At 43.9% G+C, this 24762-nt stretch overlaps 1 protein-coding gene across 2 annotated transcripts in view; it reads right to left on the reverse strand.

The window, feature by feature from the left end:
• Nucleotides 1-4925: 4925 nt before the first annotated feature.
• Nucleotides 4926-24762, reverse strand: part of LOC145400101 (vesicle-fusing ATPase 1-like) — a 116529-nt gene continuing 96692 nt past the window's right edge. For both annotated transcript variants that reach the window (XM_080272610.1, XM_080272609.1), the window contains exons 5-8: nt 24399-24535; nt 22065-22251; nt 19955-21234; nt 4926-6606 (exon numbers count right to left, since the gene is read on the reverse strand). In XM_080272610.1, the coding sequence (XP_080128736.1) occupies nt 6436-6606; nt 19955-21234; nt 22065-22251; nt 24399-24535 (1775 nt within the window). In that variant the 3' untranslated portion in view covers nt 4926-6435. The remainder of the gene's footprint in view (nt 6607-19954; nt 21235-22064; nt 22252-24398; nt 24536-24762) is intronic.

Consider the following 24762-nt stretch of genomic DNA (forward strand, 5'->3'; position numbering starts at 1 on the left):
TTCTTTCCTCATCCTTCTGCCTGCCTGTGACTTTACACTCCTTCTTCTGTCTTATCTTTCCTTCATTCTTTCCTCATCCTTCTACCTATTGATGACTCTACACTGAGTGACAAGCCAAATAGTTTCCTGTACACCAGGAAACCATTTGCCATGCTGAGTGGTAACCATATAACCAAATTATAGCGCCTGGTGGTTTAGTGGGTAATTACAGCACTCCAGTCAGATTGAGCTGAAGGTTTAGATCCAAGGGATGGTTGGGGTTTATTGCTCATGTAATGCCACTAAGGGATGAGTGAGGCTGGTCACTCACATCTTAAACATCAGGACCAACTTGGCTAGCCCTGGGTTTCTACGCTGCTCAGCTGCTCATGGGATGTAGGATTGGATGATGGATGGATGGATGGATTAATTAAGTGGATTCTGTAAGCTGGAGAACTCAACACACAATGAAAAAAGATGATAAAACCAATAATCAGTTAAGTGAATTATTGGATAATGGTTAGTCATATAGCAGGGATAGCTGAGTTTTCAATATTTAAAGAAAATGATGGGCAAGAAAGGCAGTGCTGAACACACACGATAATCATTTTATTATTACACTCCGTTTGGGAGAAATATATAATGTACAAGTGACTAGAAAACATAAATATCACCTAAAATATGACATGGGAAATATACAACAATTAAAAAATAGCTAACAGATTTTTTCCTATACCGTATGGAGTTACATCAACAATAAATTCAATGCCCAGTAACTAATCTCTAGGTGAATGATAAGTAGAGTATAAAATTAAGTGTATTCTGGAATTAAAAAAATCTAGTTTATTTCTCCTGGGTAATTTTTCTCACCAGAAAATGGGGATAAACCTTTCTAGAAATAACAGTTACATTAAACTGGTGTTTTGGTTACTGAAAATGTTTGAAAATACTGTAGTCTTAAATTCTGCAGTCATGCTAGATGGTAAAAGAGTGCATGACAAACAAGGATTTACTAAGGGCTCAAAGTCTGACAACAAACCATGGAGGAATTTGCAGTTCAAGGAGACATTAAATGTCACCACAGTTACCTACATATCAGTATTACTGACCTACATCTCAGTATTACCACACAACTACTTACAGTCCTGCTCATAATGCCAGTGTTTGCAAACATACCAAATCCACACACAGAGTAAAGAAATGAAACTTTAAACCATTATGTCAAAAAGAAGGACAGTAACTGAGTTGTGCCCACAAATCATCATGTTCTAAGCCTTACCAGTAGTGCAACAATTCATTCACCAAAGCTCATGCAGTTTTGATCATGTATAGTACTTCAAAATCACATGCTGATGTGGTACAACCAGAGTGCACTGCCGCATCTGTAGATGCAGTATCAGATTACCAAGTAAATTTGGTGAGAGTGTTTTCATGTATTTATATCATATATACATAGAGTGAAGACACAGTTATTGCCATGTGGTTAGTTAACATAATTTTGGAGTAAATGAGGCATTATTTCAAATGATGAGTGTGTAACATACATTAGGCATTCTGTTAGTTCCTTCCAATACAATTTTTGACCTTTACAAGTGCAGTCAGTTTTCTCAAGTATGAAGGGAAATGAAGGTAACAGCAATGATATGAATCAGTGATACTTTTACAAAAATAAATACTGTAGAACATTCCATCTTTTTCTGTATACATACCTGACGGGGAGAGTGGTTTGGATTCTAGTTAGACCTCACTCTTCATGTCTTAACACAATTTTCTGTAAAATTAGAGGTAACAGCAGAAACAATTTAAAAAAATTTATTTATATTTCCTGCCAAGAGTGTAGTCAGCAGAAAAAGCAGCAACAGAGGAGCATCCATACACACACAAGTAACATAAAGTGCCATGCTGAAAGACTTGTTGAGATTCACTCTGTTGTGGCTGCTCTTTGCCAGTAGGGTTCCTGTAGATTAAATAACTGGACAGTTCCACCATATTACATCAGTACACATTCAGGTTAATAAAATTTTGACCAGGTTACAGATTACATATAAGAATTAATACATTTTCATGGACAATCATTACATCTCAAACTAACTCGTTTGTGGACAGCTCGCTGGCATACTTGGTAAAGTAGCTACCTCTTGCTCATGAGATACAATGTTCAACTCTCCTTCTATGATAGTCCTTTGCCAGATTGTCATCAGCTAGCATGGTGTTATATGGTTTAATTACCCTCATGAAGAGACCCAGTCATACAACTTGCCTTGATCTAAGGTCACTGCATTATTGTTGAGTTCTAAACAAACTGGAGATATGACTTTAGGGCCATATTCTGGGCTGAGACTCTTAGAACTTCATTACAAATCTGTATCTAGATATTTCACCAGAATTATTCTGTATACAGTAATCTCTTGATTATCCAGATGGCCATTACCCGGACCATCCATTGCCCGGATGATGTGATCAGGCTGTTCCAAATCATCATTCGTACATTTTTTCCCACTATCCAGACGAAATGCATGCAAAATTATGGTCGTGCGAAAAATATCCGCCTGGACAGGCGAAAATAGCCTGGCGATGCTGTCACGTCGAGCTGGTTTGTCAACTCTATGTCTACCAGACACCTCTGTTGCTCGCTGTCAGTTTGTGTGCGTCACGTGTCGTGAGCAGCTCTTCCCGGACCATTGTTATGGCAGCGCTTGTGGTAGCTTTCATGGTGGTTCCCTACCTGCTTCAGGCCTTGCTATTCCTTGCATGCCTCTTCCTAAGGTGTATGAAGATGGCCACTTCACCAGTGAAAAGAAAGAGGGTAGTGCTGACTCTTTAGAATCAGGAGATCCTGGGTAAGATTGATGCGGGATGGTCGAATTATGAGTGTTGACACTGATTTTATTCTAGCTTACTGTACTGTACCATGGTTTTATTCTATTTTACCATGATTTTATTCCATTTTACCATTATGTTTGTGCCCACTGTATTTTTCTTGTGTAGGCATTTTTTTCATGTTTTTCATGTCACTGCAGGGGATGGCCTGCAGTGGTGATTGCTTGTCTGTGGTTGATGGGTCCGCTTGACCATAGTAATTGCTTGGCTTTGGTTTATAGGTCTGCTTGACCAGATAGAGTAGTATTAAACAACAGGAACAAGTGCTGAATGAAGTACTGTAGTGGTCTTTTACACAGGCTTTCAGTGTTAGGTTATGAATGAATGAGAGAAGTCTGCTATCCAGACGGAGCCACTACCTGGACATGCCTTTGGGTCTATTAAGTCAGATAATCGAGGGATTACTATATTACGTATACTGTACTATATTTGTTGATATAAGAAAAGGCATAACGAACATTAGGAGAATATCGAGATGAAGTATGCAAAGAAATATATGAGTAAACATGAGGTGGTAGAGAGCCCTCTCAGTTATTGAATCAGTACAGTCCTCTGATTCATGGTGATAGAATTTTACAGTGACTTATTCCATAAGCTTAGTCTTCAAGAAGATTAAAAATAAACTGTAAACAACTGTCATGAGATCAGTGGCAAAGATATACAAAGTGAGATCAGTGTCAAAGGTAAGTGAGATACCTATATACTGTCATAATGGGATAGGAAAACAGACATAATGTCAAAGAAAAAGAAACTGATAATAGCGTCGAAGATTTTGTGTGTCAATCTGTCTGTATTACTGATATGAACCAGTAAGATGTAAACATAATATGCTGGCACATGAAAGGCCATACTTTAAATGTCTGACCCAGCCTGATTACAACTGAGACTAAAGGCACCACAAACTAAAGACAAACACAGTATCCACAGCTCTATTGATTCCACCAAAGTCAAAGAAACTATTAAAGCAGCAACTCTAAGTTTTCTGTCAAAGAAATGAGAAACTTCTGTATTAAACGAACAACTCTGGAGATCTGTATCAAAAGTAACGAAACAGTAAGAAAACAGCTTTGAGATCAGTGTCCTCTATTTGGGTGATGGGCTCGGAATGACATCACTGCCAGTCAGGCTCTCTTTCCTAATAGTAAAATGATCAACAACAACTGTGAACAAGCCTCAACTTTAACTATACAATAACAACTAGATGTAAAGAGTTAAGAGCAGGATTTTTATTCACAGACAAACTTACAATCTAGTCCGTGTGTAACCTTTGGTGTTATTTTTACCACTTTGGGAGGGTGCACTGTGGCACAGGTGTGTGATTTCTTTTAATGTAGGAAGAACATGAAAGGGAAGTGCAAAGACTTCCCATGTTCCTTGTTCTTCCTACAGAAACAGATCTTGGTTACAGTAGGATAATCATTGCAAGTTACTCTGTAAATCTCAGTCCATACCAGTGTGCTACATCCAGTAGAAAGAATATGGTCTAAAATGAAGTAAGCTATTTATAAATGCATGAACAATGAGGCATTCATACCTCCAAGTGCTATACATGCTGTACCATATTAACATCTTACTTCATTATTCCTATTTTGAAAATTCTGAAATGAAATCATTGGCTGGATATTCATAAATTGTGTTCATCATAGGAGGAAAAAAAGTGCCACAAGTCTGACTGACTGTGCACTGCAACACTCTACCACCAGTTTCCTCCATTGTTACTTGATTTATTGAACCTATGAATTTCTTTTATTTTTACAAGCTTCCTAACTAAAGGGTAATTCTCTGACAGAAGTCTAATCGCCAAAATGTACAGTACAATACAGTAATTTACAATAGCCATTCCACTTGCAGGTAAAAGGAGAGTTAAGCTTACCACAAGAATAAGTCTGGTTGGTATATTTCTGTATAGTCTCACCAATATTTGGAACTTTAGCCATCTGTTTATCTATGACCATATGCCTTAATTCTAGAGGGGGTGGCCATAAACAGATTTCCTCCATGTCACCCTGTCATCCACCATCAGGATGTCCTTTTTTCATCCCACACCACCTCCCATCTTGAAGGATATACTCCTTTCAACTTTGTTTTCGAGGGTGAATCTGGGAGATTACTAGTAGGAGAAATGACTAGATTTAACTACAGGATCTGGATTAATGGTGATGGCAATTGGCTGGACTACATGTTGCTTTCTAATTTGGCTGCTAGAGAGCAGGCATTCTCCAAGGTAACTCTAATTTCTATATAATGCAACAGTGGAGTGGACATTATGGTATTATCTGTGGCACTGGCAGAAGTAGTACAAGTTAGGGAAGCATTTAATCCATCACTGCTCTATAGTACTGTAATGCCACAAGCTATAAGACAATAATTAATGGCTGTGTCCAGCTTGACTTTTTCATTGATATGGATGCACTTAAGTATTTCATTCCACCTAAAACCAAGCAGTTTTCTTCAGCTAAGCTAAAACCTACCATTCTGTGGGTTACTATACAGTAATCACTCATCAATGAATGCTTGCCCTTTTCACTAACCTGCACTGTTTTGAAGTTTGGTTTCTTAGTGGATAAGTCACTGTACAGGAGATTGTTATATCTTCCATCATAGCTCTTCCAGCCAACTGGTTTTCATTTTCTAGCACATGTTTCTCTTGATATTCTGGAAATGGACCTTAGTTTGTTATGGAGATTACTTTCCATTCTATGAAGAATCCATAAAATTGGCTGGAATCATTTTATTTTTGAGGCTCCCACCAAAAACTTCAGTGTACATACATATCTATGTATATATAATGAATATGTATTAGCTTAGATTTCATCCATATTCAACAAAAGTATACTGAAACGGTGACCAACCGATGGGAGAACTCGGAAAAGTTTTACTACATTATTATACCCGAAAAGTAAGGGTTAGAGTCATATTCTCTTGGGCTTAGGAACCCCTCTAGCACATCTCAGGTATTTACTTGCATATTGATTGGCATATTCTTCTGCATTTATATTATACAGTACTTTGTGTTATAATTAAATGAAGAGATTAATAAAGTACAGCAATGGGAAATAAACCAGTAATGGAAAGGTGCTAGAGATCCTTCTAAGTCCCTAGGAATATGGCCCAGGTGCATGTGAGATTTCATTACCAATTTTCTAGGACTCTAATGCCCTATATAAGGAAACCATAGAGCTTCACTACCTTATGTGAGGTTCTGGAGCTCCACCATCATGAAGATGTTCTAGAGCTCCAACATCCAACAAAAGACTAGTACAGAGCCCAACCACCCTGTATGAAGTTCTACAGCTCCATCACTCTACATAAGGCAAGTGTAGAGCCCCTACAACCCTCTGTGAGGGTGCCCTTAAGATCCATCACCCTACATAAGGCTCTAGTACTCTACATAAGGCTAGTATAGAGCTCCAGCCCCTATATGAGGATGCCCTAAAGCTCTATCACCTTACAAAAGGCTGCTATAGAGCTTAAGCTTCCTAAATGAGGATGTTCTAAAGCTCCATTGCCCTACATATGGGCCCATCACCCTACATAAGGCTAGCACAGAGCTTAAGCACCCTACATAAGGCTGTCCTAGAGTTCCGGCGTGTAGACTCCCTCATCCTCCAGCAGGTTGACGAAAGCAGCCACCCGCTTGCGTGAGTCAACACCCTTCATGACACGCATGGTGTCCAGGAGACCTAGCAGCTTTTTCACTCCCACAAACGCCTTCCCATGACTGATATGGTCGATTACTGCATCAACCTGGGGATGAAAAACAAGGTTCTTGTCAGCAAATTCTCTCTCTCTCTCTCTCTCTCTCTCATCCTGTGACAAATATGGATAATTGCCATGTAAGAGGTTGTTTGATTATTTTCCCATCTGTAATTCTCTCTCTCTCAATTTCGTAAAGTGCAACTGACAAGGAGAGCACACAAAATTGAGAGTCCTGCCACCTAGCTGGAAGGAAAGTTGGCGAAAGAGGAAGTATGAGGTGATGAGGAAGTGAATTTCTGAAAGAATGGTGTTGAGTCATATCCCAACATGCTCAGGCAGTATTTTGCATGTAGGACTCAGGACAATCATAGGCCTTAAAAAGTTGTGGCCTTGATGCCGAGAGTAGGCCTCAGCTCCATGCCTGATCTGTATTATAAATTTATAATAAGTCGATTGTGTAATTGGGAATAATGTGTTGAAGAATATAGAAAACTTTAAATATCTGGGAACGATTGTATCATCTAATGGATCATTAAACAATGAAATTGAGGAGAGGATTAGACAGGCTTGGCGAGCTGTTGGAATGTTGAAATCTGTTTGGAATAATAATATGCTTTCGGTACATACTATAATGAAAATTTACAAGTCCATGGTTAGACCAATTTTAATTTATGGGCATGAGTTATGTTACAGTACAATTGCAACAGATCAGAAAGTATTAGTATTTGAGAATAAAATACTGAGAAGGATTCTTGGGGTAAAGTGGCAAGACAGAGTTACAAATGAAAGTGTAAGGGATATTACGAGAGTGGAACCAGTTAATGAATATGTGAGACTATCTCGCTGGAAGTGGCTGGGGCACATATACAGAAAAGAAGGCAGTTTAATACAGGATGTGCCAGAGTGGACTGCTAGAGGAAGAAGAGGTAGAGGTAGGCCTGGTTGAGGACAATGAAAAAAAAAGCAAGAGAGGAATCTTGGTGGGAACTGAAGGAGATTGCAAGAGACAAATATTGGTGGAGAGAGTTCATCGAGGCCCTATGCATCCCGTGGGGTCCCACAGGAAATGACTGATTGATTAATTGACTGACTGTGTGTGTGTGTGTGTGTGTGTGTGTTCTTACCTAATTGTTCTTACCTAATTGTATCTTTACAGGAATGAGTCAAGCTCGTATTGTCCCGTGTCTTAGACCATATTTATCGTACATATCCTTAAATTTGTGGATTGTTTTGGCACACACTATTTCATTCGGTAGTGCATTCCATTGATCAATTGCTCTGTTTGGGAAACTGAATTTCCTTACGTCTTTATCACCTCTCTTCTTATGCAGTTTTTTGCAGTGTCCTCTTGCTGATGCTTCTCCATATGTTAAGTAATCATTTATGTCTATTTTCTCCTTTCCTGATATGCACTTATATAGCATTATCATGTCACCTCTTTTCCTTCTCTCCTGTAATGTTGGTAGATTCAGTTTATTTAGTCTTTCTTCGTAGCTTAGGTCCCTTAAGCTTGGTATCCATCTTGTAGCGGCCCTTTGAACTTTTTCAATCTTGTCTATATGCTTTTTGAGATGAGGACTCCAGACTATTGATGCATATTCCAGGGTTGGTCTAATGAATGATGTTATTATCCTTCTTAGCATATCTTCATTTATGTATGTGAATGCTATTTTCATATTTGCAAGAAGTGTATACATGTTCCGTACCTTCTCGCTGATGTGGTCAGCCGGAGATAGTCTGCTATTGATAATTACACCTAGGTCTTTCTCTCTTTCTGATGTGTATAGGGTTTTATTTCCTAACTTATACTCCCAATCAGGTCTTTTTCCACTTTTACCAAACTTGATTACATGACACTTGTCCACATTGAATTCCATTTGCCATGTACTACTCCATTCATGAAGTTTATTTAATTCTTCTTGTAGCTCCCTACAAGAGTCTGTGCTAGTAATTCTCCTTTGTATTTTTGCATCATCTGCAAACATATTCAGATAGCTCTCATTTCCAGTGTTACTGTTTATATCATTTATGTACACTAGAAACATGATTGGTGCCAGCATCGAACCCTGTGGTACTCCACTAGTCACTTCTTTCCATGATGAGTAGTTTCCTCTTAGTACTGTCCTCATTTCTCTTTTTATGAGAAAGTCTTGCATCCAGCAAAACAGTTTGCCTCGAATTCCTCCTTGATGGTACAGCTTCCATAAAAGTCTTTGGTGTGGTACTGTGTCAAAAGCTTTCTTGAAATCTAAATAGATACTGTCCACCCATCCTTCCCTTTCCTGTATTGTGCTTGTTACTCTGTCATAGTAGCTCAACAGATTAGTAACACATGATTTTCCTTTTCTGAAGCCAAACTGTCTTTCTGTTATCATACTGTGTTCTTCTAGATGATTTACCCAAGCTTTTCTTATAAGTTTTTCTAATACCTTGCTTACAACACTGGTCAGTGATACTGGTCGGTAGCTGAGAGGATTTTGTCTATTTCCTTTCTTGAATAAGGGGACTATATTTGCTTTTTTCCAAATATCAGGTAGTTTCCCTTGACTCAAGGATTTCTTGAAAATTAAAAATAATGGTTTACTTAACTCCTTTGCACATTCTCGTAACACCCAACATGAAATTTCATCAGGACCACTTGCTTTTCCTCTGTCTAATCTACTTAACTCCTCCTGTATTACTTTTTCTGCTATTTGTATATCTGGTAGTATGTGTGGACATGCGTGTTCCACATATTCCCTCTCAGAATTTTTTTCTTCTGTAAAAACTAATTGGAAATTCTTATTTAGTGCTTCACAAATATCTTTCTCTTGTGTATAGGTGATTCCCTCGTTCGTGATGGATTGTATTATATCTTTTACTTTGGTTTTGCTTCTGATATAGCTGTAAAACAGCTTTGGTTGATCACTACTTTTATTTATTATATCCTCCTCAAACTGTTTTTGGGCTTCCCTCCTTATTCTTGTATAGTCGTTTCTTGCCTGTTTGTAATTATTATACGCCCTTTCACTATTGTGTTTTCTGTATCTATTCCACAACAAATCTCTTCTTTCTTTTGATTTTTTACATTCTGTATTGAACCATTTCTGTATTTTCTTATCTGCTTCTTTGTGCTGTGGGATGTACTTCTGGACTCCTATTTCATAAAATTCACAAAATTTTTTATATACAGCATTTAAATCTTGTCCTCTAAGCTCATTTTCCCAATCAACTTCTAAGAAATACTTCTTTAGGTCTTGATAATTTCCCTTTTTATAGTTTAGTCTCTTTTTGTAACTGTCATTGCTGTTTACTATGTCATATGCTATCCTGAAGTTATAATTTAGTACTGCATGATCGCTTTTGCCGAGTGGAGGGTGATATATTAAACTGTCAATGTCATTTTCTTGCCTAGTAAATATTAGATCTAGCACTGAAGGTACATCAAGTCCTCTTTTTCTAGTGGTTTCCCTCACATGTTGCGTTAAGAAAAACTCTTGTACGAGATCCAGGAGCTTTTGGTCCCAACAGCTTTCTTGGCTATTTATATCTAGAGTATTCCAATTTATATTTGTATTGAAATCCCCAGTTAGTATAATTCTTTCCGATTTCTCTTCCATTTTATGTAGCAAGGATCTTATACTCTGAATTGTACTCTCTGCCAGGTCCTCATATTCGTCTCTTTCCCATGTGTTTGATATGGGTGGCATATACAAATTGGCTACAATTACTTTACCTTCAGATGTGTCGATCTCTACTGCAATCAGTTCTACTTGTGATGGTATATCTAGGTTTATTTCCTTGACTTTTAGATTTTCCTTAGTTAATATTATAATTCCTCCTCCTTTTTTTAAGTTTCTGTCTCTTCTCCATATATTGTATTCCTCTAAGTTTAGTATGTCATTGGATATCCTTGGTGTTAATTTTGTCTCAGTTAGGCATATTATTTGTGGTTCATTTTCTCTGACATAATCATTCATCTCTAGTAATTTAGATACCATTCCATCCACATTTGAGTACATCAACTTTATCATCTTGTTTATATACTTGTCATGACATGGTTCTACTAACTTCCTCCTTTTTCTTCCATCCTGTTTGTGTACGGTACCACTTTCGTACCTGCCGTCCTATTACTTTGTAAAAAAATTTCTTCTTGTCCTCTTCTGATCTTCCCTCATTTTTTGTTTTGGCTTCCTCCCTTTTCTCTTTCAGTAATTCCAGTTCCTCTTGTGTTAGGCATCTTTTTATCCATACATTTTTGAACTCCTCTTTTTCCATAAGATTCTTTGCATTTTTTAGTATCTCTTCCACAGTGTTTACACTCTGGAAAGTCACCTTTAGAGGTCTTGTCTTGCTTTTCTCGTATTTCCCTAACCTTTTGTGTTCCTCTACAGTATGTCTTTACTACAGATTTCCTCTGATACTTCTTTCAGTAAGCTCATTACATTTGCCATCTCCTTTTTGTCTCAACTAGATTTTGTTTTTAATTTCTTCCTCTTCTATACCAGTGATTACTATTGATTTATTTATTTCTACTGAATCTCTGACTAACTTTGGATTGTTTTGGATTATTCTTTTCACTTCCTTTTTAATGTTTTTTTCCTCCACCCTTGTTTCTAAGTCTTTCTTTACTTTCACCATTTCAGCATACGTGGTTTCTACATCATTTTTGTAGCTTTGCACAGCTTCATTCACCTGTGTTATCTTCTCCTCAATATCACTGCTCTGGTCCATAAGACTGCTTGCTTGTCTAATTGTCTCTGTGTCATTTTTTAACTCTTCCATAACACTTTTGTGATTAACTACTGTACTTCCCATTTCACTCACTTTCCTCCTAAGCGTATTCAATTCCACTGTTAGTTCACTGATGGTTGTGTCTTTCTTATTGGCCTCCCTTCCCAGTTTTTCTCTCTCTTCCTTTTGCAAGTGCATTTGCTTCTTTATTTCATCAATTTCATTTTTGAAAGCCATTTCTAGTTTGTGTACACGTTCAACCAGTCTATTGTGAGTCTCCACTTCAACCAATTCTTGGTAGAAATCATCATTTTGCTTTTTACTTTTATCCCTTTTCTTTTCCAAATTTGTTTTACTGAAGTATGTATCCATTTTGTAATACTAAATGAAGAGTAGGTCTTGGTCTTGGTGTTGATTGAAGGGCTGGACCCGACGTGTAGTCAGATGTAGCCCTAACGGTGGTTCAGGTGTAGCAGAATTCTTTAATCACAGGCGGCGAAGTTGCCCTGATCTGCGAAGGAAGACACAAACATGGCGTAGAACTGAGTGGCGTAGGTGCCGATCTAGGCCCACCCCACCAAGAAGGATGGGGAGGGTGAAGTCCAGGATACCAAGGGTTGCTAGGAGCTCCCTCAGGGCGGTGCGGATGGAGTAGAAGCGTGGGCAATGCAGCAGAAAGTGGGCCAGTTTCCTCTTGATTCACACACCACTGGCAGTAGGGATCTGGGTGCAGTCGCAGCCGATGCAGATGTGATGCCAGTCCAACATGTCCAATACGCAGGCGGGTGATAGCGACGTCCAGGATCCGGGAGACAGAGCGTACCCAAGGTTGGTCCGATGAGTCGGAGCGATATAAGCCCAGCGCCGTTGTGGGGAGGGAGGCGTAGAGATCAGCATTCCATGCCTGACTACACCTGGTGGCTAAGAGGCGACGGTGAGTAATGGCTGGCAAGGGGTAGGGCTCCACATCAGGAGAAGTCAAGGCCATCCGAGCTGCTGCATCCACCACATCATTGCCCCTGATGGCCACATGGGAGGGAATCCATTGCAGACGTACCTTCCAGCCTCCCTGCAGCAGCTGAGCAAGGTCATCCTGGATTTCATAAACCAGATGACGTATGGAGCAGGGTTTAGAGGAAGCGATGAGATGAAGGGCTGCTCTGCAGTCAGTGTAGATGACCACCGGCCGAGGAGAGGAATGAGACATCAAAAAACGCAGGGCCCTCAAGACTGCGAAGAGCTCAGCAGTGACTACATCATGGGCATCCCCTAAGCGCCATGTCTAGCAGATGGAGTAGTCCTCTACGAAGATGGCAGCTGCAGTTGCTGCAGGGGTGGAGGAGCGGGAGCCGTCGGTAAAGATAGCCATGAACCCTAGATAGGTGGAGCCAGCCATCTGCAGGAAAATGCGAGGGGCCAGGTGGCCATCCTGTGATTTACAAAAGGGCTCTGGGAGGTCTAAGGACACAGGTGAGGACAGGTCCCTCCACGGGGGCACAGGAGATACTGATCGGACAGGGTGGCTAGCTGGTGGAGGAAGTCCCAGAGTGTGATAAGTGTGGAGAGCACGCACCAAGAGGGGCCGTCGAGACCTGATGGGCCACGATGGATGAGATGTCGAGACCCCTGCCGTCGTAAAGAGCTCCGGGAGTGGGTGGTCATCAGGCAAGCGCTGGATAATAAAGTAGCGGCGACAAGTCAGCTTCATCCTGGTATGACGGAGGGGGGGAACACCTGCCTCAGCCTGCAGAGACAATGTGGGTGAGGAGCAGAAAGCACCCAGCGCAATCCGGAGAGCGGTCGTCTGAATAGTGTCCAGCCGTTGTAATTGTGTAGATGCTGAGCCATATACCGAACAGCCATAGTTGATCTTCCCCAAGATGGCGGATCGATAGTACGCCAACAAAAGGTCCCTGCTTGCCCCCCAGCGGGATCCAGCAATACTCTTCATGATGTCAAGTCGTTTTGCACAAGATGACCGTAAGTATTCTATGTGACTGCGCCAAGTGAGGATGGGGCCATCCAACCGGAGACCAAGCAGCACATGCTCCCGAACAACAGGGACTGAGGTTGAGTCCAGAGAAATTGCTGGAGATGATGGCAAACGGCGTAGAGTGAAGGGCATCACTGCGCTCTTGTCAGCATTGATGGCAAGGCCCCAGTTCTGGGCCCAAGCCAAAAAAGTGGATGCCGCTGACTGCAGAAACTGCTGCGCCTCCACAAAGGAAGGACTCTGGGACACGATGGTGATGTCATCTGCGTAAACCAGGAGAGTAGCATTACGTATCTGAGGCAGGCTGGACAGCAACACGTTGAATAAGAGTGGGCTGAGCACATACCCTTGCAGAACCCCCCGATGAACAGGATGGGGATCCGACGAGGCCCCACCCACCAACACCACAAAGCTGCGGCCAGCAAGATAATTCGACATCCAAGCCAGGGGTGGGCCCAAGACTCCCAGGCACGACAGGCGGTACAGAATGCCATCGTGTGGGGCTGAATCGAAGGCCCCCTTCAGATCTATAAAGAGGGCAAGCATGTAGAACCGCTGTCTATAGGTGTCATGTACCATGTGTTCCAGTTGACATAGGACGTCCAAAGCTCCCTGGCCCGGCCGGAAACCACACTGAACCCTGGAGAGCAGGCCACGGGACTCCAGCCACCAAGAGAGCCGACGAGCCACCAGCTTTTCTAGCAGCTTCCCCACACAGGACAGAAGAACGATGGGCCAATAAGACGACGTGATGGTGGGGTCCCTGCCTGGCTTTGGGAAAGGCAGCAGCACTGACTCCTTCCATACCTCAGGGAATGTGCCGGTCTGCCAGCTGTTGTTGTAAATTGACAGCAAGTGACTGTGTAGGCTGGGCGGCAGATGTAGGAGGAAGTCATTAGCCACCATGTCAGGGCCAACCACCCTCCTCGGGTGTAGAGAAGCAACGGCATCCCGGAGTTCAATGGCCGTGAACGGGCAATAGAGGTCACTGGCAGGGGGAGTTGAGACGCCCCTGTGGATGGCAGAAATAAACTCGGGAGCTGTAGGTAAAGTCGGTGGAACACCCAGCTGTGACACAAAGAAGGACGCCAAGAGTTCGGCCTTGGAGAGGTCATCCAGCAGATCCGCTCCATCACGACATAAAGGATATGAATATGTTGTCGGGCCACCCTTCATGGCCTTCAAAAACCTCCAGGTGCGGGAGCATGTGGTGGAGAAGGAGAGGCTGGAACAAAAAGAGGACCATGCCTTCTGCTTGGCTACCTTGATGGTGCGCTTACATACTGCATCCAGGCATCGGTAACGATCCCCAAGGGCCCGTGTGGGGTAACGACTCCAGGCATGCCAGGCCTGGCGGCGGGCTTGCACAGCCGAGGCACAAGCAGCCGACCACCATGGCACCCCCGATCGGCCTATACTACGGCGGGCTGACTGACCGAACACCCTATGTCCAGCCTGCACCAGCATCTGTGAAAAATCCTCAGCCGAGAGGCCCCAACGACCAGGGAAGATAGCAGACACTGCCTCCTGGAAGGCCGTCCATCTATCGTCGTGAAGCTGCCAGCGAGGACGACTCGCTCGTGATATTCTTGGAGACAATGTCGGGTAGTCACAAAAGACGGGAAGATGGTCACTGCCCATGTACGGTCCCACATGGACCATCGGATGATGGAATACTGCGTCACCCAAACCGAGATCCAGTACAGATGCCTGTCCACTGTGAGGAGCAAACCGGGTATGAAGACCTGGAGGCATAAGAAGGCTGAACCTGTGAGACTCAAGGAGCACCTGGAAGAGAGAGGAACCTGTGGTATTGGGGGCTCCAGCCAAGGCGGGGTCCCAGTGGTGGTGACGGGCGTTGAAATCCCCCATGATGAAGGCAGGGGCTGGCAACTGGTCAAAGTAGTGGAGGAGCTCCTCTCTGGACACATCCTGGCAGGGGTTGTAACAAAGGAGGGTTGAAGCCCAACCATCCGTGAGGGCCACCCTGACAGCCAGGACCTCCAATCGTCCCCCAGGATACGAGGTGAGGGCGAGACGCACACTCTGGGTGTCCTCCCGCACTGCTAACAACAGGCCCCCTCCCCTTCCCTGAGGACGGTCACACCTGTATGTGAAAAAAAAAACCCAGTTGGAGCCGCAGGTGAGGGTGCAGCCAGGTCTCACATACCCCCACAACACAAGGCTTCGAATCATGTAAGAGTACTTTAAAATCCTGTGACTTCCGAACAAGGGATCTCGCATTCCAAAACAATGCTGAGATGTTTCAGGCCTGGCATGAATAGGACAAGAGTAGGGACAATACCTTGGGCCAGAGGCGGGAGCAGATGTCAAGGAATGGTAGTCCGTGGCGATAAAGTTGCAGGGCCTCAGAGACAAGATCAAAAAAGCCTTGGCCAGGTCCTGAGGGAGGAGGGCAGTCCGAGGAGGGTGAACAATTGCTGGAGGTGGGGTCAGATACTCGCACTGGATGGGCACGCACTGAAGGGGCTGTAGGTTGATCACACTGTCGTAGACGTGGGTCAGGAGAGCTAGGCAGGGCAGGAACATCCCCGACACCCTCAGCAAGGACCGCATCTGGTCCAGAAGGAGCACTAGGTGGGGGGCGGTGAAGGGCACGGGGGTGGAGGCGGCCTGGACGTGAAGGACGGGCCTCATGGATTATAACAGCAGCAGGGGAGGCAGGGTTGGTCGACACCTCCACTGACGATACATCCTGGCGGGAGCAGTCATCACTCAAGTCCTCCAGCACAGCGAAGCGGTTTCGGCCAACAACACTGTCTGCAAAACTCACACCCTTCCTCACCTGAGAGACCTTGGGAGACGACTTGGGCAATGCTGAAGGGGGACGGACCAAGGGCTGGAGAGCATGCAACTGTCTATTGACCTCCTGGGCCGGCGTCACACCCTGGCGGAGTTCTTCATGGATCTTGAAGGCCTTCTGATATACAGGGCAGAGCTTAGACACCACCCTGTGATCTCCACCACACATGTAGCACCTGGGGCTGCAGTCACAGGGCTGCCCCTCACTGGATCTAAAAGGGTGGTATCCACTGCACATCGAGCACCTGGTCTTGTTGCGGCAAGTGATCCGCGTGTGTCCATACTGAAGGCAGTTATAGCAACGCAACAAAGCAGGAGTATACATACCTACATTGTAGTAGATGTATCCATACAGCACCTTGGATGGGAGAGGGGCCCGATACACCAGGCGCACCCACTGGGAAAACCGAGGAGCATCTGGGGCAGGAAAACGTACAGGGATCCTAGAAGCCTCTAATAAGATAGACGACTCGTTGTCAAAAGGCCGGAGGCCGTCTACCAAATCCTCTATGTCAACATCCAGGGAGATTGGCCCAATCTTCCCATAGCTGAGGGCTGCTGCATCACCAGAGGACCGGGCCCTGCGGCACGTGACCTTCCACTCACCGAAGGTAGTCAGAGTCTCCATTGGGCTGCTCAGCTTTGCCAGATCACAATGGCGTAGATGAAGAGAGAGGGAAGACCCATCACCCAGTGGTTTAGTACCACCCTCTACACAATACTTGGAAAAGGGGGATGAGTTGATGGCGTCAGACAGCCGCCGGGGATTGTTAAAAATCCTGGACCCCTGCACAGATCTAATGATAAAACAAGCCAATCCAGACTCACCCTCATCCTGGACACCCATATTGACAGCAGTGGATGGTGTTGGTTCACCCCTACTAGGGACCACCCTGGTAACAGCTGCTGCTGACACTGACTCACCGGCACCTTCGGCACTCTGTCATGCAGCCGCATCCTCACCCAGGACAATCTGCGATGCAGCTGTGGGTGGTGACGACACCCTAAGGGACTTGCCAGAGGTCACCTTATCCTCCTCCGGGGCAGCCTCGCCTATGGGGCGCTTTCCCGGTGGCCTGAAAGGGTCTGCCTCCGCTACATCCATGGCCGACACCACAGTATCCATAGAAATGGGCTGGGTCATACTCCACCTCGCAGCAAGAGGAAGCACTAGCTGCCGAGGAAGAGCTATACACTTAGCTGACAATCACTCCGGGCACCTAGGAGAGAAGCACGTCTGCTTGGTACAATAGGCAGCACCGGACTCCTAAATGAAGAGTATGTACTTACACTTTCCGCGTGTTGCCGTAGTATAAACAAACCCAGCTGACTCAACGTATCGTGGTTCTTTGTTGTTTGAACAAGTCTTATTTAAACTTATTATTTCTTTTCCTTTTAATAATGAAAAATCATTTAGTCTAACCTGGTACAGAGCTTGACTCATTCAAAGATACTTATTTAGGTAATGCCTCTGGCCGTGTTGAGCTGGTATGGAGCGCCGGTAAAGGACGTCTTCCTCCGACGATGCCGTGTGTGTGTGTGTGTGTGTGAAGCTGCTGATTCATCCTGCTAGTGGGGCTTGGTGGGTAGGTGGGTGAGTGGGCAAGTGGAATGAGTGAGCAGACTGGGTGGATTGGAGGGTGAGTGGGGTGGATAGGCAGGATTGGTAGGTGGGTGAGTGAGCAGGATAGGTGGGTGAGAAGGTGGGCAGGGTAGGTTTATGGGTGGACTGGGTAAGTGGAATGGTGGGTGGGGTTGATGTGGTGATTAGGGTGGGTGCGTGGCTGGATGTGTATGGACTTGGTGGCTGGGTGGATGGGGAGCTTTATGGATGGGTGGGTAAGTTGGTGGTAGTTGGGTAGTAGTAGGGAAGATGGGTGAATTGCAGAGGGGGTGGGTGGGTGGGTGGGCGGGTTGATGGGGTGAATAAGTTAGTGTGGGTGGGTGGGATAAGTAGGTGGGTGGCAGGGTGGGAGGACATCTTGGTGGGAAGGTTAGGTATGTGGGGTGGGCATGGCGGGTGGGTGGGTGGCAGGGTGGGAGGACATCTTAGTGGGAAGGTTAGGTATGTGGGGTGGGCATGGCGGGTGGGTGGACTGGGTGCGCAGGGTGGGTGGGGGTGGGCGGGTGGATGGATAAAATGGGTGGGCAGGGTAGGTGATGAGGAGGCAGGATGGGTGAGTGAGTATGAGTGGACTGGATGGGTGGGTGGATGGACTTTATGGATGAGTGAGTGGGTAAGTTGGTGGATGGGTGGCTTCTCGGAGGACAAGGCAGGATACGGGCTTATGTTGCTAGTAGTTTCTTATTATACCTCGACTACACCTGCTACCTTTCCATCTTTTGAAGAGGGGTAACTCAATAAAGCATAGCCAGTGCTGATTTATTAATAATGAAAATGTACTTGTGTATATGCTCGTATGACTGATTAAACTATTTAATTTTCGATTTCAGTCCTTCATCCTGTTCTATGTTATCTCTTCACACTTGCCGGTGACACTGATTCTTTGTGCATCATCCAGTCCAGTCACGATCACCTCTGCTATGCTCGTCGTTCCCACTCATCTATCTATCTACTTTCTACTGCCAGACACCATAGTCAATTTTTCAAAATATGAAATTATTGGTGACCACACTCGAGAGTGTGGGACTTTCTTGAACAAAGCTTGCCATAAAAAATAGTGTTACCGTTTTATCGTTCCAGCAGTGTGCACAATTTCTCTCTAGCTTTAAAAATTATAGGGATAACCCAGTTTTGGTGCTCGATGAGGTGCTTATTGCCTTGTTTCCTCCGTGTTTTACAGCAAAATGGTTGCTAATTTTGAGAAAGACCACATAAATAACTGCTCTTTCTTTTTCATGATCTTTCCAATGATGTGCGTAACTCTTATAATACCACGATAACCAACTTTCGATGAGAAATTGGACGCCTTTGCTTGTTTTCGGTACTGTGGTGGCGAATTATGAGATAAACTACTAAAGAAATACAGTGTATCGATTACTTTTCCTATACCCTTCAAACGATGTGTACTGTATGATAAATGATTGAACAGAGCTTGTGCACAGTTAGCCAGGTAGACTTCCGTCTTTACCGTGAATACAGCTGTGCTGTCTCGAAGTTTTGTATTTTACTTGTGACATTTCTTAAAATTCGCCATCGTATTGCTGAAGCGAAACAGCACCAATCTGAGTACAGGTACCAAGACTGGAAGCTAAGGTAGCTCTGAAGTTGTTAAAGCTACAGCGAACTACAAATACCACTGGGAAACTTCCGGAAAAAAACGGGTGTTCCTTAAGCAGCTTTTCTCAAAATCTACCAACATATTACTGAAAAACCAAAGCGCAGCAAATGGAGCACAGAAGTGGAGTTAAGCGTGTTACCTGCCATGGTTTGGCATGAGGGTCCGAAGCCCTTATAGGTCTTAGTATGCTCATGATGAAATAAGATGGACCAGTTCAGTAATATCAGGTAAGAGAGATGATACACTTCTTTTAGCTAAATAACATTAGCAAACTTGTTTGCTCGAGTGTGTTCCACATTGTCAAGTACGAATGCCTATCAGTTCATATGTATTTTTTCTACCTTACCTTACCAGTCTACTGACTTCTTACTCCCAGTATGTTCCTTCTTTCGTTCAGCTTTATTCCTTTACTGCATCCACCCCAACATATTCGATATCTTTTCCACTGCTTTTCTTTTGTGCTAGGTGACATTCATGCAATACCACATACTCGTATGTATTTAGTATTCATAACCAAATAGTCTGCGTGACTTTTCAACGGATTTTCTTTAGCTGTCTGTCTCTAATTCATCAGCTCTAACTTACAGAGCGAGAGAGAAAAATACAATTTAGTTTGTGTACTGACCTCTTCCGGAGACATGGCTTGAGATTCATCGAGCACGAGCTTGATGTCGTCCTGGTCGGCGATGTATGGAACCCTGATGACTGCAGTAAAGGCTGAGAGGAGTCCCAGCTCCTCGAGGACTGAACGCCGCTTGGACGTACAGATGATGAGAATCTTACGGCCGGGTGGAGGTGAGGCTGAGAGCAGGGAGTACATGGCGTCCAGCACCAGGGACTGGTAGCGTGGCCCAATGGGTGAATAACCCATCAGGTGTTCCAGGTCATTCATAAAGATGCAGCTCAGTTCTGAACGGTATGCATCATCAAATATTTTGTTGATTCTCAGACACTTGGATGACTCCATGAACCCAACCATTTCTCTAGAGTTGATAACTTTGATGAATGGGAAATCAGAGTTTTTAGCCAAATAAGCAGCCAAAGCTGAGGTTCCTGCAGTGGGTGCTCCTTCCAACAGTAGACACAGACGGTTACTTGTCTCTGGGGACCGAGCCTGTCTTACAAACATCATACCTTTCTCCACAAGTTCCCTCGTTGCTCCCCAGTTGATTATTCCACGCTCAATGAATTTGGACAAGGCTTCATCACTTGTTCCTAAAGATGGCTTTACATCGTTTTCTAAGGAGTAAATAAAGTCACTTCGTGTTATCTTTAATTTATCTATTGCATTTGGGTCAACTTCAATTTTATTTCCTAGGTGAATATATCGCTTGAGAGCGGAAGATGAGGCTGCCTTCACAAGACCTTCAAGTTCAGCGCCAGAGAAGTTTTTAGTCAAGGCTGCGATCTCTGCCAAGTCAACATCACGGTCAAGCTTGTTGTGGTCCTTCATCTTGGCAGTCTTGATCTTCAGAATGTCAAAACGACCCTGTTCATCTGGAAGACCAATCTCTACCTGGATCTCCAGTCGTCCTGGCCTAAGCAGAGCTTCATCCATCATGTCCTTCCTGTTGGTCATGCCGATAACCAGGATGTTGTTCAGCTGTTCAACACCGTCAATCTTGGAGAGTAGTTGGTTGACAACAGTATCATTTACACCGGTATTACCTGCAACTGAGCCTCTCTGCTTACAGATGGCATCAATTTCATCAAAGATGATGATGTGCAACCCAGAGTTGGGCCCCATCCTCTTCTCCTCCTCCTCTGCCTCAGCAAACAAACGCCTCACGTTGGCCTCAGACTCACCCACATACTTGTCTAAGATCTCGGGTCCATTCACTATCTTGGGTTCTCGAGCGTTGAGCATCTTTCCAATCTGGCGAGCCATCAGGGTCTTGCCAGTGCCTGCAACAGTGAAGGTTTAGGAATTGAATGTGAAATAATTTCTTCCAAAACGGTGTATCATCACAAATATAACTATTCATGCTTCATTTAGCATTTAGCAAACACACACTGAGTTTTTTTTTATTGAACATTTAATTTAGTCAGCAGAGACGCATGGATAGTATTATTCAAACTGGATACTGCCTGTGCTTAAGAACTATATATGTTTATCAGTTTAGAAAATGTAAACAGAAATTTTATGGTCTCCGAGTATGAAGAACTGTTGAATGAGATGGAAGACCTCAGCGGTGTAACCTTGATTTTTACGCCCTTTCTCTCTGTTCTAGTATCGCTATAGCACTGAGGATATACTTATTAATGAAAGAAGTTTACTGTAGACTTGTCAGTAACCATGACCGCGGAGGGGTTTTTATAAAGTTCTGTATGCAAGTCAACAGTGATTATAAGAAACAGTAGGAAAGATCCGAAAAGAGGTGAAAAGTAGCGTACCGTAGAGCAGAATGCCCTTGATAGGTTTGGCCACTACCATACAAATAATGGTAAAGTGAGGAAACTGTTGAATGAGATGGTGACTATGTACTGTCAAAAGCAAAAGTTTGCCGACACTCTCTTACCACTGTGTCCTGCCACAGTTCTCATTCCTGAACATCGGAGAGTATTCATTCTTCTCATATTCTTGTTGTGTGCTTCCAACTTCCAGTACTGAACATCAAAATATATCATGTAACACCCTCCATCACCACAGCTGGCAAGGAAGTGTAGGCCAGATTTTGGTCGTGACAGTACACTGTATAGTAAGAAACAACCCGAAATAGCGAGGAATAACATACCAGGGGGTCCGTACAGCAGGAGACCTTTGACGTGCTTCACTCCTAGCTGTTCTGTGACCTCTGGCGGGAAGACCCTGGACGCGAAGGCCCTCCTGAGGATTTGGATGAATTGGTCATCCAGTCCACCGATGCCCATCTTTTGGAAGTCCCAGTCCGCTGAGAAGAGGCTGGTGTGTGCCGAACGTGCCTTTAGGAGGGGAGTGGTGGTTACGGCTTTGGTGGGCCTGATGGCTTTGTGGTTGTGTCTGATGATGTTCCTGCTGGTAGTGGTGGTGAAATTTTGTGTTTGTCATTGTGGTTGCTGTATTTGTAGTGTCAATAATGGTGGTGGTGGTGGTGGTGGTATTAGTAGTAGTACTAGTAGTAGCAGTAGTAGTAGAATTATTATTATTATTATTATTATTATTATTATTATTATTATCATCATCATCATCATCATCATCATTCAGTCTCATCTTAAATGTCAGGACAAACTTGCCTAGCCCTGGGCTCCTCATGGGGCAATGTAGGATTGGATGATGGATGGATTATTATCATTATTAATTTGTTAGTAGCAGTAATAGTAGTAGTAATAGTAGTAGTAGTAGTAGTAATAGCGGTAGTAGTAGTAGTAGTAGTAGTAGTTGGAGGAGAAGGAGGAGGAAAGTGTAACTTCCATCTATTTGGAGTTGCATTGCGAAGAATAAAACTAGTTTGAATAATGCAGTCTGTGGTCACTAGGTATATTGCTACTGCTAGTACTAAACATTATTATTTAGGATACAGTGTTACGAAAACTCTTAATCTACTCGAGCCGCTGGTCAATGTAACTCGTGACCACAGTGACTTCGTAATCCATGCCAGCCAGAGACAGGCCTGAAGGACGATGGTCTGGTAACCTTGAGTCATAGTAGTCGATATTTCATCCAGGCCATAGCAGAACTCCGAAGGTGATTGATGCATTTCTCTGAGAGTCTCTTAGCAAGTAGTAGTAGTAGTTGTAGTAATAGTAGTAGTTGTAGTAGTAGTAGTAGTAGTAGTTGTTGTTGTTGTTGTTGTAGTTGTGGTAGCACTTGTTAGTTATTATTCTTGTTGATGATGTTGTGGTGGGAAATGTGGTTGTTATGGTTGTGGCTCTTGTATTACTGCTATTACTGTTGTGGTTAGTGGGCGTAGGAAAAGAGTCAAGTGAACCTAGACATCGCCTTTATTGTGTACTCTGTGCTTCTGTATGTCGTCAGGGCTGAAATTCACGAACACAGGAATGGTCAACTTCCCCTTTTAACTCAGTCTGGTTTCTGCATGATGGATAAGCAGGGTGAAGACACTTTCCGTATCACTTGTTTCTGTCAAAGCAGTATTGGTTATGATATAATAACTGCGTGGGATATTTTTTGTTTTTCTAGGAAGGAGACCAGCTGGCCACATTCACAGTAGCCGAGTGGGGGTTATGGAGCCCCCAACCCGACAGCATCGGGATTCGAGTCTTGGTGCCACTCAATTCAGGTGCCCAATCACTCTCTGTGGGTGTCAGATAAAATGATTCCCTAGGGTAACATCTAGGGGAAGTGTGTTTGGTAACCTGGATTATATACCCGGTAGTGACCTTGTGTCCCCATGTAATAACCGAAATGAAACTTAACAAATTAATCACTGGTCTGGGCAAGATTCAATCTGAGGCCCCTGCGCTCCATACACGTGCACGTTACCACTGAGCCAATCAGAGGATCCCTTGCCTCTAGGCAACGCAGGTTTTAGAGACCCCATTACATCACCCTTTTCTCCCCTTGGTGATTAATTTGGTGTGTTTGAATACACATGGTGGTGTAGCAATGAAGGCCACCATTGGTGATGGTGTGGACCACACTGAACAGCTCATCCCCAGTATGTAAGGACTAGGACGCTGTCAGCTAACCAACATCATTGCCTTCCAAGCCTCGCCTCACATCCCACCGCTGCCACCAATGTAATGACCGAAATGAAACTTAACAAATTAATCACTGGAGTGGCCGAGATTCGATCTCAGGCCCCAGGCTCCATACACACGCACGTTACCACTGAGCCTAACAGGGGTTCCCCGCTTTGCCTCTAGGCAACGTGGGCTTTTATAGACCCAATTACACCCAGATAATGGGTGAATAATCATTTACGGGCTCAATAGACCCAAACTACGGATAAGCCATGGCTCCTGCTCCCAACTTTACTTTTTATATGAAAAGGAGAGTAGACTGCAAATTCTCTCATGTCTCTTCTTCCTGTGAATATAAAAGTTACAAGAGAAAACTGCTTGTAAGTGTGTCAGTGAATCTCACCGCAAAATCGGACGAAACAAATAAATGAATAAAGTGTGATTACCTTGGCTTTCCCCGTGAGGATTAGGAAGGATCCCTCACTCTTCTCAAACACGAGTTGTGAGTTTGCCTGCAGGACCCCAAACTCAATCTTGCGTGGCTCCCTCTTCTTGCCAGACGCCACGGCCTCTGGGTCAGCGGCTGCGGCAAGTAGGTGGGAGGCATTAGAAAGTGTTATCTCTTGAGACAATGTTCCTCTCCTGCTTCTCTCTTCAGGCACTTTGAACATCAGTGTGGTGAATCCTTAGCAAATGACGTCGATTACTTCATTTGGTCTCTAATCATTGCCATAAGCGTCGTTTGTTAAAGGTCTGCCACACTGAAATACGAAGTCCGTGGAGAGAGAAGCACAAAAGGCGACCGGTCTT

Source organism: Coenobita brevimanus, chromosome 51 (genome assembly GCF_032717465.1).
Source record: "Coenobita brevimanus isolate Jiangsu-jjx chromosome 51, ASM3271746v2, whole genome shotgun sequence".
NCBI classification, from domain to species: domain Eukaryota; kingdom Metazoa; phylum Arthropoda; class Malacostraca; order Decapoda; family Coenobitidae; genus Coenobita; species Coenobita brevimanus.